Here is a 14,014-nt window from a genome sequence, read left to right as displayed (position 1 = left end):
GCCCCGCACTGACTGGTGTTCTGGGGCGCTCAGCACATGAGTTGATGCCAGGCACTCTCAGATGTACTAGGAGGAGGTGCTTGGCTCTACCCTTGGTGCCTCCAGAGGCTTGTGGGGCTCTGGATGCCTGACCAGTGACATCAGGCAGCCAGAGAGTTTCACTCTTGGCTCTCACCCATCCTGGCCACTGAGCTTTCTCCATTGTGTCTGCTTATCCAAGAGCCGGAGTGAAGTCAGCTCTCTTCAGATCTGAGAGCTGGCTCAGGCCAGCCCCTCAGCTGGGGGAGGAGGTCAAGTCGGTTGGGAGCTTAAAAGCCAATGGAGGAAAAGGTCAAGTCCCAGCCCCCTCCATTTGAAGAGAGGTTTTGTCTTTCAAGCAAGAGAATGGTCTGTGGGCATGTGAATGTGCCCACTCATTGCTGAGGAAGAAGGAGTCCAGTTCTGTCCAGATGTCTCTCTGCAGACAGGAGGCTAAAGGGCCACATGGTGGCAAGGTGACAGGAGCTGCCTCCACGTGGGCCCTCCCTCATCTGCCAGCCTGGGGACTGTGGGTGACCTCGTGCCCATGCCATAGCCATGCCCCTGTCAGGAGACTCTGGCTGAGGCATCTTTTCCCAGAGGGAAAAGCTTATCGACGGCAGTCCTTAAGGGCAGGGCAGACTCCTTGCCCACACAGATCTGGTGCAAACCTGGGGCAAAAGGATGGCTCTTTGAAAGTGCCAAGTTCCACCAGATTCTGTGCCCTCTGGGGCCCTCCAGCACAGCCCGTGGACTTGTTCCTGGCTTTACACTTTCTCTCGTTGAGTCAGAGTTCTCATGCGTGGCCCAGATTTATAAACACATGCTGGCTGCCAGCGCGGCAAGCTAGCCTCCTGACCCACTTCTCTCCTGCTTTCACTCTGGTGCACGGAGGGGGGGTGAAGGAGGGGCCGGAGAGGTGGCCACTCGGACTTCTAGCAGGAAATCCTCTCTGCCAAAGCATTGTGTAGGTGGAGCTGGGGCTGCCCGAGGCACCCTGCTCTGGCCTAACGCTGGCTTCCGCGGAGCCGCAGAGCCTGCCCGGCGCCAGCCTGGGGATGAGCCCCCACACAGAGGGATCTGGTCTTTCCAAACGGGTCCCACTTCTCATTCCCTCCTTGTGCTCTTTGGTCCCGGAAGAGGTTCACACACGCTGCCTTTGGATTTTTGTTTGCACGTAGAAACTCTGAGGCTTACAGCTTGAACATGAGGACTTTTATCAGTAGTAATGGGACTCTGGAACCACCAGAAGAACTGTGTCCTCTTCTGACCCGGTGTTGCTTTTTTTCGGCAGGCTTCCCAGCTCTGTGCCCAGCAGCCTGTCCAGAGTGAGCTGGTGCAGAGATGCCAGCAACTGCAGTCTCGCCTATCCACTCTGAAGATTGAGAACGAGGAGGTGAGTTTCCTGCTTAGGAGACTTGGAGCCACCCTCCGTGTTTCCCTGTTGAACCTCTTTCTTGCTGCCCCTCTGGGAGCAGGTGGAAGGAGCATGCAGAGAATGTCCGGGCTGCCGCAAACATTTCCTAGCCAAATGTAGCCTTGGATTTTCCCCCTCTGCTACATCCTGCCCTTGAACTCCAGGAAGTTGCTCTTGCATTGCCAAAGGTTGAGCTCTATTTTGAGCTTTTGCAAAATGCTTTTTTTCTTTCCCCCTCTACACACATTTAATCAAAATGGCACTTGGCAGCTGTGTGAACAATATTGTGTCTCTGAAGCCACCCCCTCATGCCTGGCTTTTTCCAGCATTTTCAAACAAACAGAGGCCTTTGACTTTGACACTTAAAACATCTCCATCCTCTTAGAAAGGGGGGACTTTCTTCTGGGCCCAGTGTCCTTGCTTTTAACAACTAGTTCAAAAGAGCAGCATGATTAATTATCCAGCTTCTTGCTTTTGTGCTCACGGGATTTCTTCCCTAGCATCTCAGTCAGTCTTACTTTTTCCGGGAAGATCAGGAAGGACTGGGGGCGGGATCACTTCGTTTGCGAATCGGGGAGCAAATCCACTGATTTGTTGAAGGTCATGAAACAGCGCGCGGGGCATGGCAGGCCCCTCTCACATTTTAACTAGCTCTTTATATCATGAGGTTGGTTTGGATTTGTTTTATTCTCTCCGTTAGCACTTCTGTTGTAGCCCAGAGCTAATACTAAACTTAAAAAGTCAACACTAAATATAAGAGCTGGATCAAATACCTAGCATGAAGAGGGAGTGGTTTTGAGGTCCTCCCTGGAGAGAGGAGCACTGTAAAACAGAGTCCATGTGATGGCCACATCACTCACTCAGCACTGTCTGATGGGGAGCAGAGCTGCCCCTTCTGATAGCAGCCCCCGGTCCCCTCCAGCTACTCCTCTCCCACTCCTCCCAGCTTCTCCATCACCTGCCCCTCTGCAGCCTGCCCCTCACGCGTTATATTGGCCCTTGTTGTGGCAGGTAAAGAAGACGATGGAAGCCACTCTGCAGACCATCCAGGACATTGTGACTGTTGAGGATTTTGACGTGTCCGACTGCTTCCAGTACAGCAACTCTATGGAATCCGTCAAGTCCACGGTCTCAGAAACCTTCATGAGCAAGCCCAGCATTGCTAAGAGGAGAGCCAACCAGCAAGAGACCGAGCAGTTCTATTTCACGGTGAGGGGGCTCAATGGCTCTGGAAGAGTGCCCACAGCCCACAGGGAGACTTGGAACCCAGAGTCCTTGTCAGGTGCTGGAAGGGCAGTCTTTGAATATCTTGATTTGGATCTGGGCATATTCGGAGAGCATTCCTCAACTTCAATTAAGACACAGATATCTCTAAGCTGTATGTGTCTAACAGGGACCCCCAAGAGAAGGCTGCTCCCACGTACACCGCCAGGAAGAAAAAGAATTTTCTTTTTTTCCTTCCCCCAGAAGACTTTTTTTTTTTAAGAATTTTTGTTAACCATCTAGTAGGCTTCTGTTGGAACATTTCCTTCTCAGCCACAGGGGGGGTCACGAAAGGAGATCTTTATTTCTTAGTTCTTGGGAGCTACATCCAAATATTCTGGCTAACACCTCTCTTATTTCTAAAGTTGATAATCTCTGCTAGGTGATGCGATGACATTTTTTTATAATTTTGGTGATGGGAAATTATCTTTCATAATTATGACTAAAATTCAAAAGGACAGGTAATGTGCAGTGTCGTTGGTTTGCAGAGAATTCCAAAACACTGTATTTTCTTATCCATGTATCTCCCACTCTTCTGTTAGACAAACGGACCCGGTTTTTTTTCAAGTTGTGTTAACAGTCCTTTGGAAGGTTGCTGGCTGCTCTTTGGTGCTGCTTTTTAATAATTAAGTTATTTTGAGCTTGCCAAGTAGGATTCATTGCCTGGACTAAAATTTATTTTCTCATCTTCTGACAACCAAGAAAGGAGAAATTAAATTTGCAGATGTGAGATGAAATATAGCTAGTGAATATGCATACTGATTCTGAATGAGAGGGATTAACTTGTTTTTCAGTCAAGAAACACAGTCTGCATGCAGTAAATTGAATTTTTCCTCCAACTGGAACAATTTGTTTAATTCTTCTTTGAACACTGCCCTTTCTCCATTAAGAACACTAGTGATTTGCTATCTTCTCTAAAAAAAGAAATCTATTTTTTTACTTAAACTAAGAATTCTTCACATTTTTTTTAATCCTAGAGAAGGCTGTTGAATGATTTAACAGTATTATTCTTTTAAAATAACTTTTTTCTTGTTATATGAAGCAAAACATGTGTATGATATAAATTTAGAAACAAAAAGGAAGAAAATAATCATCCACAATAGCACTACCTTGAGATAAGAGTGTTAATGTATTCCCTTCCTGTTTTTTTTCTCTGCACACACAAACATCTATGTGAATATGTATTTAAAATGTATTATAAAAAGTGGGATATTGGCTGTGCATATTATGTTATAATCTGCTTTCATTTAACAGGTGATTAATATTTTTCCAATTCATTTCATCATAACATTCTTTAAGTATACTTATGAGTGAAATACAAAAGTCTGCGCAGAGAAATAACAGAATGATATTTTGACCCATTCATCCTTTTTTGTAAAATATTTAGCACACTGCCTGGTTTGTAGTTAGTGCTCAATAAGTGCTGAAAATTTATTGTCACTACAGTCATTATTAATGTATTCATTAGTCATTATTGAATTACTCATCGATGACTTTTCAAGGATCTTCTCTGTGCCAGGCACGGTGCTAAAGCTGGGAATGCCGGGGGTGTGGAGTGGGGAATGATGGGATTAGGCATCCGAAGGGAGAACTTCCTTTTTCACTTTGTATGTTTCTAAACGTTACAGTAGGTTGATTTTTGCAATCAAAAAATAAGTATGAAAAATTTTCGGTGCATACATGCACACACACATGAATGGTGGCCAAGATGGGTGGAGTTGGTGAAACATCACATACAAAGTGACTTTTGTGCTTGACCTTGAGGGATGAGTGAACCAGGCAGTGAATTAAGTAGAGAATGGCATTCCTTGAGGAAAGAGCAGTCTCTGCAAAGCATAAAGGCATGCGAAGCCCCAGCTAGACAGAACGAGGACTTCTTGTCTGTCATGAGGGCTGTCTTGCCATCCCAAGCTTTCTTATCTCGGGAGGTTGTTGAACACTCTAGAGGCTTTTAATAATAGGATTGTTCGGCTGGTCTGTCTGCACTGCTTAGATATAACACTACTTAATGACCCAATCTCATTACATTGCAGAAGATTTCCATTTTTTTATTAAATAAGAAATTTTGACATAAAAGTCTGTATTTAAGACCGTCAGAATTACTTTTTGGCTTTCAGTGAAGCAATGACATGTGTATGCAAGCTGACCTTTAGTAAGAGCAGGGATGACCATATTCAAACCGGTGACCTCTCAAATCCTGCCCACCCCTTCACCCCTAGCCCACTTCCTGCCTTTTGTAGCTGGAGTGCTACTTATCAAAATTGTGTGCAAACTTCCATAGCTAACAGGAACGTTTTTTGTCTGGGCTTCTGTAGTAATCGATGTATAAGAGAATTCATCATGTTCGTGACTGGTGCTGGGAATGCATCAAATAATTCATTTCATGATAAAAGGCCTTCTTGGGGGTGGTGAAATGGACATTTTAGAAAAGGGGGTTGTGCATATTATATTAGCATGACTGCCTGTGCTTGCCAAACCACACGAGGCCCGCAGAACTGCAGATGTGCTTTTCCTAGTCTGTTGTCTCCACAGACGTTGCCCCTGGTTTTTTCTGTGTCCTTCAAAAACATCAGAGTAGCACATCCTAGAAGCTCCCTTCTCTTGGAAAGTTGCGAAGAGGTCCCTTACAATGGTTTTGACTTGTAGGGAGTGTGCCTAGCAACCCAGAGGGCTGCTAGAAAGCTGTCTAGCCATTCTCGGCTGTCATCAGATTGATCTGCCCAGATGACATCGATTGGAAATTTGAAGCACATCCTATAAAGGTCAGTCATTTGCAGTAGTCCCAAGAAAATAAGCACAGAATTTAAAAGCTTGCAGTGATTTTTAGAAATCATCTAACCAACCTTCTCATTTGAAAGATGAAAAAACCCCAAAAAACTCCCAAATCCAGGGCAGTTGAGTAGCTGTTCCAAGGGACTCAGCAAGAGCTGAAACTAGAACTCTGGGGGCACCTAGGTGGCTTATGACGGGTTAAGCGTCTGACTCTTGATTTTGGCTCAGCTCATCTTAGGGTGACGAGATCGGTCCCTTTGATGGGCTCCACGCAGGGTGTGGAGCGTCCTTAGGATTCTCTCCCTCCCTCTGCACCACTGACTGCCCCGCCCCGGCTCACACATGCTCTCTAAATAGATAAATAAATAAAACTGAAACTCAGGTCATTTGGTCTCAGGCCACTGGCTTTCTCCTCTCTTTTGCCCTAAGTGAGGCGATGTTTCCTGATCTCCTGGGGTTTGCATCACTCATCTTTTATAACACACGATCCAGCAGTGTCTACTTTTTAGCCCATTGTTGTTTTTTTTTAACTGTGATTGTTTAAAAAAATAATAATTTTTAAAAAGAATAATAATTTTTTTAAATTTTTTGTTAAAAATAATTTAAAAAAAAATTTTTTTTAAAGATACAAAGAGTTCAAAAGAGCATACAAAATAAGTCACGCTTCCCCCCTTCTCTGACCCTCACTTCCTCTCCCCTCTGCCAGGGATTGAAGCCAGTTTCTTCTGTGTTCTTCCAGAGATATTCTATGTGTAGACAACCACCGACTTATCCTTTAATGCAATAGAATTACATTAGAAATAAAATGAAATCAAATAAAGAGAAGTATAAATAAAAGTAGACCACTCATGCCATTCTTCACTTTGCTTTTTTCACTTAATTTTTTTCATATTAGTCCAAAGAGATCTGCCTCCTTTTTAAATCACTGCACAGAAGTCCATCGTATGAATGGATGTACCATCATTTATTTAACCAATTCCCAGCTTGTGTGAAGTCATGCTCCTTTGTTTAGCCAAGGGTTGTCAAAACCTTGTAAGGCTGGCATTTCTCCTAAGTATTTCCCTGTATGGGGGTTGGAGTATGGGGGAAGGAGTGAAGAAGGAGTTAAAGGTCATGGCTGATAAAATAAAGATAAACTGCCTGAATCCTTGGGCACAGAATTGGTAAGAACATAGGAGACAAGATGGCACCTTGGCCATTGGGGCAGTGCCCTAGACCTAGATTTGGTGTGGTCCAAGATCTTTTTTTTATCTTGGTCTTCTCCTACAGGCACTTAGGAAATGTGTGCTAAGTAGGTACCTACTGAGCCCCTACCCTGTCAGTGAAAGGGGGAGATGGCTGCCGATTGCAGGTCTGCTCTATCACATATTCTGTCTGACAGCCGTTTCCTGCTTTACAAATTGACAAAGAGGAGAGAGAGGTCAGTGTGCTTGGATGGTGGGGAAGCAACCACCCCAGAATGACATTCGTTTGTCTCTGTGCATGGGGCTGGCTAGACACGGCTCCCTCCTCCCATCTGCCTCACCCCTTTGTAGCAGTGGGCATTTAAGGTCTTTAGTTCACACAGATTAAATCCAAGGCATAGGGGCGCCTGGGTGGCTCAGTTAAGCGTCTGCCTTCGGCTCAGGTCATGATCCCGGGGTCCTGGGATCAAACCCCGCTTCGGGCTCCTTGCTCAGTGGAGTGTCTGCTTCTCCCTCTCTTCCCTGCTCATGCTCTCTGTCTCTCAAATAAATAAATAGTATTTTTTTTTTTAAATCCAAGGCATAAACAAGGTCCATGAGTTTTATACTGCCATGGTATTAAAGGGAAGAGGTATTTTAAATTAAATTGGAAAAGCATTCTTGTTGCCTCTAACTTTTTTTTTTTTAAAGGCCAGAAACCTGTTTTGATTCAGCTGTCTTATATATTAGCACAAAGCAAAGAGGTTTAGGGAAGTTGTGTTTTTAGGTTGTCTGAGTGGGTGATTCAGGTACAAGGAATATTCTTGACTACCTGCTCATTGGCTGGACTGCGTGCTATAATCATGGTCATGCTCATTATCCTGTTTCATCTGCTAACAACCTTGGGAAAAAGATATTATTATCCCTGTTTTTCAGAGGGGGGTAAGTGACTTGCCCAAGGGAAGCGGTAGGACTACAACTAAGACTCTTTCATTTTGCTGCAACAGAAATGTATGTCAGGGAGGAAAAGCCCTAAGAGAAAAACTGTTACATTAATACTTTTCAATAAATAAAATTCATTGCGAACAGTTAATAACCAGTTAGGAATTATTAAGAAATAAATTAATGAGGGTGCTTGGGTGGCTCAGTTGGTTAAGCGACTGCCTTCGGCTCAGGTCATGATCCTGGAGTCCCAGGATCGAGTCCCGCATCGGGCTCCCTGCTCAGCGGGGAGTCTGTTTCTCCCTCTGACCCTCCCCACTCTCATGTGCTCTCTCTCTCAAGTAAATAAATAAAATCTTAACAAAAAAGAAATAAATTAATGAGATCGTAAAAATGGAATTGAAGGCTCACAGTGGCAAACAAGACCACCCCATAGACTCTTTGCCTCCCTTCCTACTTTTTTTTTTTTTTTAAGGATTTTTATTTATTTATTTGTCAGAGAGAAAGACAGCGAGAGAGGGAACACAAGCAGGGGGAGTGGGAGAGGGAGAAGCACGCTTCCCGCTGAGCAGGGAGCCTGATGCGGGGCTGGATCCCAGGACCCTGGGATCATGGGACCATGACCTGAGCCAGGATCCCGGGATCATGGGATCCTGGCATCATGACCTGAGCCGAAGGCAGATGCTTAATGACTGAGCCCCCCACGCGCCCCCTCCCTTACTACTTTTTGAAGAAATTCTCAGTTTTCATCATAGTGTAAAATGTGGAGGTAGGGGAATGTCTCTGGTCAGACTGTGTATTAGGAACTTGGTTTTAGTTTGGTGATCTAAAATAGAATCCTGCCCTTTCTCTTCTTCCCTGATGACAACTCAAGGTTGGTGATTTTACTTTTCGATGTTTGGGAGGGGAGCAAGGTGCAGGGAAAGGAGTGAAAGAAATGAATAACCTGTGTCAGAACTTGCTTTAAATGAGGAAAGTGACCCTTATTGACCAAGGCAGGGATTTGGAGATAACACATAAACTGTTCTTTTTGTTTATGTGAGACCCGGCGGGTCTCCAGAAGTCGTCAGAAAGCCACTTATGCCTTCCTTCCCTTCGGCTGCCTCTGCTCCTTTCTCTGTGTGTCCTGTCAGCATCTGAAGTCTTCTGCCAGTAAAGGCCAGGTCGTTTCTCCCAGCTTCTGTCTCTTACACACCAGGGCTGAATAACAGGCAGGAGAGGGAGGTGACAATGTGCCCAGGAACTCTGGGATGGTTTTTCCCTCCCACCCCCAGCTTCCCTAGATGGAAAACTTCCAACCGTTGTTTCCACTATTAGGGATGCAGGTCAACCTTGACATAGTTTTTGATCCTTCAGGATTTCATGGAACCTGAAAGGTGATCCATCATATGTCTTTATCAGATTGTTATTTATTTTAATGGTTCACCAAGTGACAGCCAGAGTTAACTTGTGAACTGTGACATGAATGAAAAAGTGATTTCCAGAATCACAAGTAGAAACATGAGTGAGAGGAAGGAATTTGCATCCATTTCCTTTGAGAATTTTGTCTGTTTTCTGAGCAGTCTGGTTTTGTCTTAAGGGTTACAGTTTTTTGGTGAGGTTTTTTTTTCCTCGTTAGGAAACCTTTAGAGTCTCTTGGGACAACCTTCCGAAGAGGGGCCTTTGAGGGTTCAGATGTTAGCAGTAGATGTTTCCTGCAGGTTTTTCACCTCTGGGCCCTGCAGTGCTGTTCCCAGCCCCACAATTAGGCATTGGTTGGGGATTAGGCATCACCCAGGGAAGACTGACAGCAGGTGAGCGGGCAGCTGGAGCAGATGGAAAGGGGAGGGTGACAAGGGATCCTGTTGTCATGCAGATGTTCTCATGCAGAGGCTCAAAGGAGCAGAGGGAACAGGTCAGGGCTAAAGCAACAGAAATTATTTGGTATAGGGTTTGTTTTTGTTTGTTTTAGACTTAATGGAGAGAGTAGGGGTACACGGGGGGGGGGGGGGGGCGCTTGGATTGTGACCGCCGAGGAAGGTTCTATCAGAGGAGAGTGAGGCTGTTCATTTCTTTACTCATTCCTCAAGCATGTCTGCTGGGCAGGGTGCTAAGCATCAGGGATGCAAAGAATAATGACTCTGATCCTAGGGAAGAGGCAGTCTGGAGAGAAAGACACACGACTCAGAAACCCTCTGTGCCAGGGCCGTGTGAAATTTGCAGAAGCACGGGCAGAGGCATCTGGGGGAGCATGGGAAGGCCAGGATGTGCATCCCAGAGAAAGCAGATGTTTTCTTCATTTTTACATGAGAGAGAGAAGAAATACACACTCTTGGTTAAAAGTTTACACTGTGCAGAAAGGTACAGACTAAAAGTAATTCACATTTTTTCACCCTTTTTTTCCCTGCCTTCATCCTAAGTGGTAATAGCCATAAAATTAGAGGCTTGATGTATAATTATACTTTTTGCTTACTACATCGAAAGAAGGACAGAAGTATTACAATTTAAAATGTTTTATCCACTTTCCCTCATCTGCTATGTCAGTGAGTCACGGATCATACCCAGGGAAACACTGCCGATTTGCCTCTGAGTTTAGATGTGGGCAGATGACCCCCGACCCAGCAGATGAACCATTGCAGCAGGAGACAACCAAGGCGAATGATGGTCCCCATGAATAGCTGCAGGGTAGTGTAGAAAGACAGCGGGTTAAGGCTCCAAAGGCCTGGCACTCCCACTTCCTAGCTGGCAGCAATCTGCAATTCAGCCCCCTCTCCCAAGATCATCTTCTCATCTGTAACAAGCAACCAGCGATGTCTTCCCTAATGTGCTCTGCAGAGTTCCTGTGCAAGTCACATGGCACAATATGTGCTAAGGGCCTCTGAAAACTCTTGAATTGCCCCGAGTATATAAACAGTTGATACTCTGAAGTTTCGTTCTGCTTCTCTCTCTGCCGTGCACCCTAATGGATGGAGTGTGCCATCATGATGGTTGAGCGCATGCACCAAATTGTCAAATGACCTATGGCTGGATACTGACTCCACCGCTCACTCACTGTTTGACCTTGAGCAGCCTGTTTTAATCTCCCCAAATCTTGGTACCCTCATCCGTAAAATGGGGACAGTGATAATCAGAGTTCGTAGGGTTGTTTTGAAGATTTGATGAATTGTCCAGGGAAATCGGGCCTCTCCCTGGGCAGGCGAGGGTTGAGAGAGGTCAGATCAGAAAAGGCAAAGCACTGCAATTGTATTTTGACAGAACAGATGGGAGTGCATTTCCATAACCTCATCTTGTGTTGAGAACTGCCATTATGTGTATATGCAGGTGGGGAACGGCAGCCCCTCTCTCTGAAAGCTCAGAAATCCAAAGCTCTCCACCAAGACTCCTGGCAGAAGAGGGGAGGGAGCTGATTAAGAGACGGCTCAGACGAGGATGTTGTGCGTGCTCTGTTGCAGCTTAGGCAGGGGCTGAGTCTACCGTTGGCCTTGCTCCTGATGCATTGGAATACACCCTGGGAGGGGCCGGGGTGCAGCTGGATGTCAGTGGAGGTGACAAGTGGCAGGTGTGTGTCCTCACACCAAGAGGATCTGGGCTCCATGAGTCCATCCACTCCAGCCCCGCCCCCCTGTTCTTCGGTGGAACGGAAAGAGATGGTTGAGGGGCTCTAAGAGACAATTGCATACACTACCCAGTGTGGAGCTAGCTCCCAGGAGAACACAGAGCAGCAGAAATCAGCAGCTGTCCAGATGCTCAGGGCCCGAGTAGAAATAAAGAAATAAAAAAGGCACCTAGTAGAAATTGGGTCAGAAACCAAATGCCCTCTTATAAAAAGGGAATTGTACAGCTAAGCATCTGTGATTTTTTTTTTTCTTCTTCTGCTTCTTCTTCAGGAGTCTGATTGCTCTTTCTCTTCCTCCCTTACAGAAAATGAAGGAGTACCTGGAGGGCAGGAACCTCATCACCAAGCTACAAGCCAAGCACGACCTTCTCCAGAAAACCCTGGGAGAAAGTGAGTGTCGGAATTCTGCTGGAGGTTTGGCAATGAGGGGAAGGCCAAGCCCCGACCTACATGGCTAGGCCTCCATCCTGAGCCCCATGGGCCTGATCTTGTTATATGAATGCATTTCTTTTCCTAGCCTGTTTGATGTGAAGCTCACCACCCCAAATGACTGCTTGAGTAATGGGAGAAAGCCAATGCTTAATGAAGCGCTAATGTGCATCATTATTTGTTTAAATGGAGCGAGCCTGCTCTCCACCCTGTCCCCCTTCTCTGCCACGACTAGGATAAAGGAGCCATTGGATCCCTTACTCTCCAGACGCTTTGTTAAAACTCTCAGCTCCTCTGAGGCAGGACGTAGGTAGTAGCCAGCAGGCAGGGCCAGCGAGCCGAGATAGCAGCAGCTCTGAGGAGAGGCTTCTCAAAGGCAGGCCTGACCCACAGACTGCTGCTTCCTGTAGCATCAGGTTAGAGCATCGCTTTCTTTCTGTTTTGGAGGGTCCTGACGCTCAGTGGCAGCCCTCTCTGCCGCGGCCATGCTGAGGCCATGGTACTGAATGGCTTGTCTTGTCCATGAATCAGGGATGATTTTAACCAGACCCTGGAAAGTAGCAAAGCAGAGAACTGGACTGGCACTCTGGACTTTCTCTCCTCAGCTGTCAAACAGAAGGCGAAGGTTGAAAGAGAAGCTTCCCTGGGGTTTTGGGCACCCTGCCCGGGTCCTGCCTAGCTCTCAGCATCCTGTGATTAATGGGATTCCCAGGTTGGGGATGCCTCTGAATGCCTGGCCCTGCCTCCCTGCCCTGCTCATCTCTTCACTCCAAGATGGGGCCAGGAGGCTACAGGCAGTATATGGTAACACTGGTGAAAGGCAAACCTGCAGAGAAGGCTCACATTTTAAAACAAACTCTTGAGCACTTTTCAGACAAACTGCAGAGTGTAGGAAAGTATGGGGGTACTTGTTGGCTCATTGGCGTCAGGAACGAGAGCCACACTTTTCATATCAGAGCCTCCCACCCGCTCGTCCCGTCCCATGCTCTTCCTGCGCTGGACGGTTCCCCCAGATGCTGAATTCTTTTTATCTCTGATATCTTTGATCTTGTGATTGTAAAGGCATTTTCTTTTATGTGAAGAATGCCTGTTAGGTAACTTCTGTTCTCTTTCCTCCCTGCCACCCAAGAGACTCAGGCTGAACAGGTTTGGGCATTGAGAGCCCAGCTTTGCTTATAGAAAATCTTTACTCTTGGGTTATCAAATTGCTTCATAGGAAATCAGAGGAAAGAAAGCCCAGAACTATTTGAAGCAAGTTATAACCATGATTTTTTTTTTTCTAAAATAATCTAAGCATAGCCCATGAGTGAGATGGGGAGCAGGGCCTTGGGAGTGTGTGTGTGTGTGTGTGTGTGTGTGTGAGAGAGAGAGAGAGAGAGTGTGAATGGGTTTGCACACACACAAACATGTACCAGATTCGCTAGTGTGGAGGGGCAAAGGTTGGTGACCACTCATTAGTGCTGCAAATTGCCTTCATCTAAAGATGACAAGTTCTAGCAATAAGGAAAGAAATAGCTGCAGATCTTCCTGTGTGCAAGTCATCATGTCCCTGCCTCCTGAATGTATTTATCACCATAGTGCAAGAGCCCCTTATTCTTGCCACAGAGGGATAATTGATGTGTATGAATATTCCAGAATGGAAATGGGACAGATGTTGAAAATAATGGCTCAGAATAATATTTTTGCAGTGAAAGCTGAGCCTTTAGTCATGAGAGGCTGTTAGGGGAGGGGGAGGATGTTGCTCAGGATGAGCTGAAGTGTAATCAACAATTAGCAACCTTTAAAGGCAAGGAAAAAGCCCTGCCCTCCCCCGGTCCTTGGAGTTGTTTTTCCAGGAGCTTGGATGAGGCCCGTGGGGGATGCTCTCGTCCCCAGCTCAGCACCTGCTTGCATTGCCCCTGGTTTATCTAATACAGACCACACTTGGTTAACTGTGGATCCAAAGAAAACAAATAGATCACATCATGGCCCATGTACACATGAGCATGTATTTTTTTAAAAACATAAGAATTCTTAGGAACTTTAAGATTTTTCATTTTTTAAAACTGACTGTGACACATTAAACTTAATATTAGGGCCTGCTATTGGATTGAGAACCACAGTTTGATAGCAATTAAATCTCACTTCTCCCTTGTCACCCTATTCCAACCTAAGAGAATTTCACAGGAATCTAAAACTAGAACATCCTATCTTCCCGCGAACAATTCTTGCTTCCTTTTTCCCCTGCCACCCTTACCGTGTGTGTGTGTGTGTGTGTGTGTGTGTGTGTGTGTGTGTGTGTGTGTGTTTTCATTACTGTGGAGCAAACAAGCTCATCCCTCCCTCCCTCACCACACACACACCCACATACACAGAAGAGAAGCTGGATTTCACCTCTGGGAAGGCTTCTGGTACTTTGTTCTCTAAAGCATGACC

The 14,014-nt window shown here is 45.9% G+C and overlaps 1 protein-coding gene across 3 annotated transcripts in view; it reads left to right on the top strand.

Annotated features, from left to right (window-relative positions):
• SRGAP2 (SLIT-ROBO Rho GTPase activating protein 2) overlaps positions 1-14,014 on the top strand; it is a 226,544-nt gene that overhangs the window by 169,827 nt on the left and 42,703 nt on the right. For all 3 annotated transcript variants that reach the window (XM_028120152.2, XM_028120147.2, XM_028120146.2), the window contains exons 9-11: positions 1,313-1,414; positions 2,447-2,644; positions 11,476-11,560. In XM_028120152.2, coding sequence (XP_027975953.1) covers positions 1,313-1,414; positions 2,447-2,644; positions 11,476-11,560 — 385 coding nt within the window. The remainder of the gene's footprint in view (positions 1-1,312; positions 1,415-2,446; positions 2,645-11,475; positions 11,561-14,014) is intronic.

This window comes from Eumetopias jubatus, unplaced genomic scaffold (assembly GCF_037043125.1).
Source record: "Eumetopias jubatus isolate StellerSeaLion01/CBP00866 unplaced genomic scaffold, mEumJub1_p1.0 scaffold_12, whole genome shotgun sequence".
Lineage (NCBI taxonomy): Eukaryota > Metazoa > Chordata > Mammalia > Carnivora > Otariidae > Eumetopias > Eumetopias jubatus.
The sequence above is the reverse complement of the archived record's forward strand: the minus strand, read 5'-3'. Positions and strand labels throughout refer to the sequence as shown.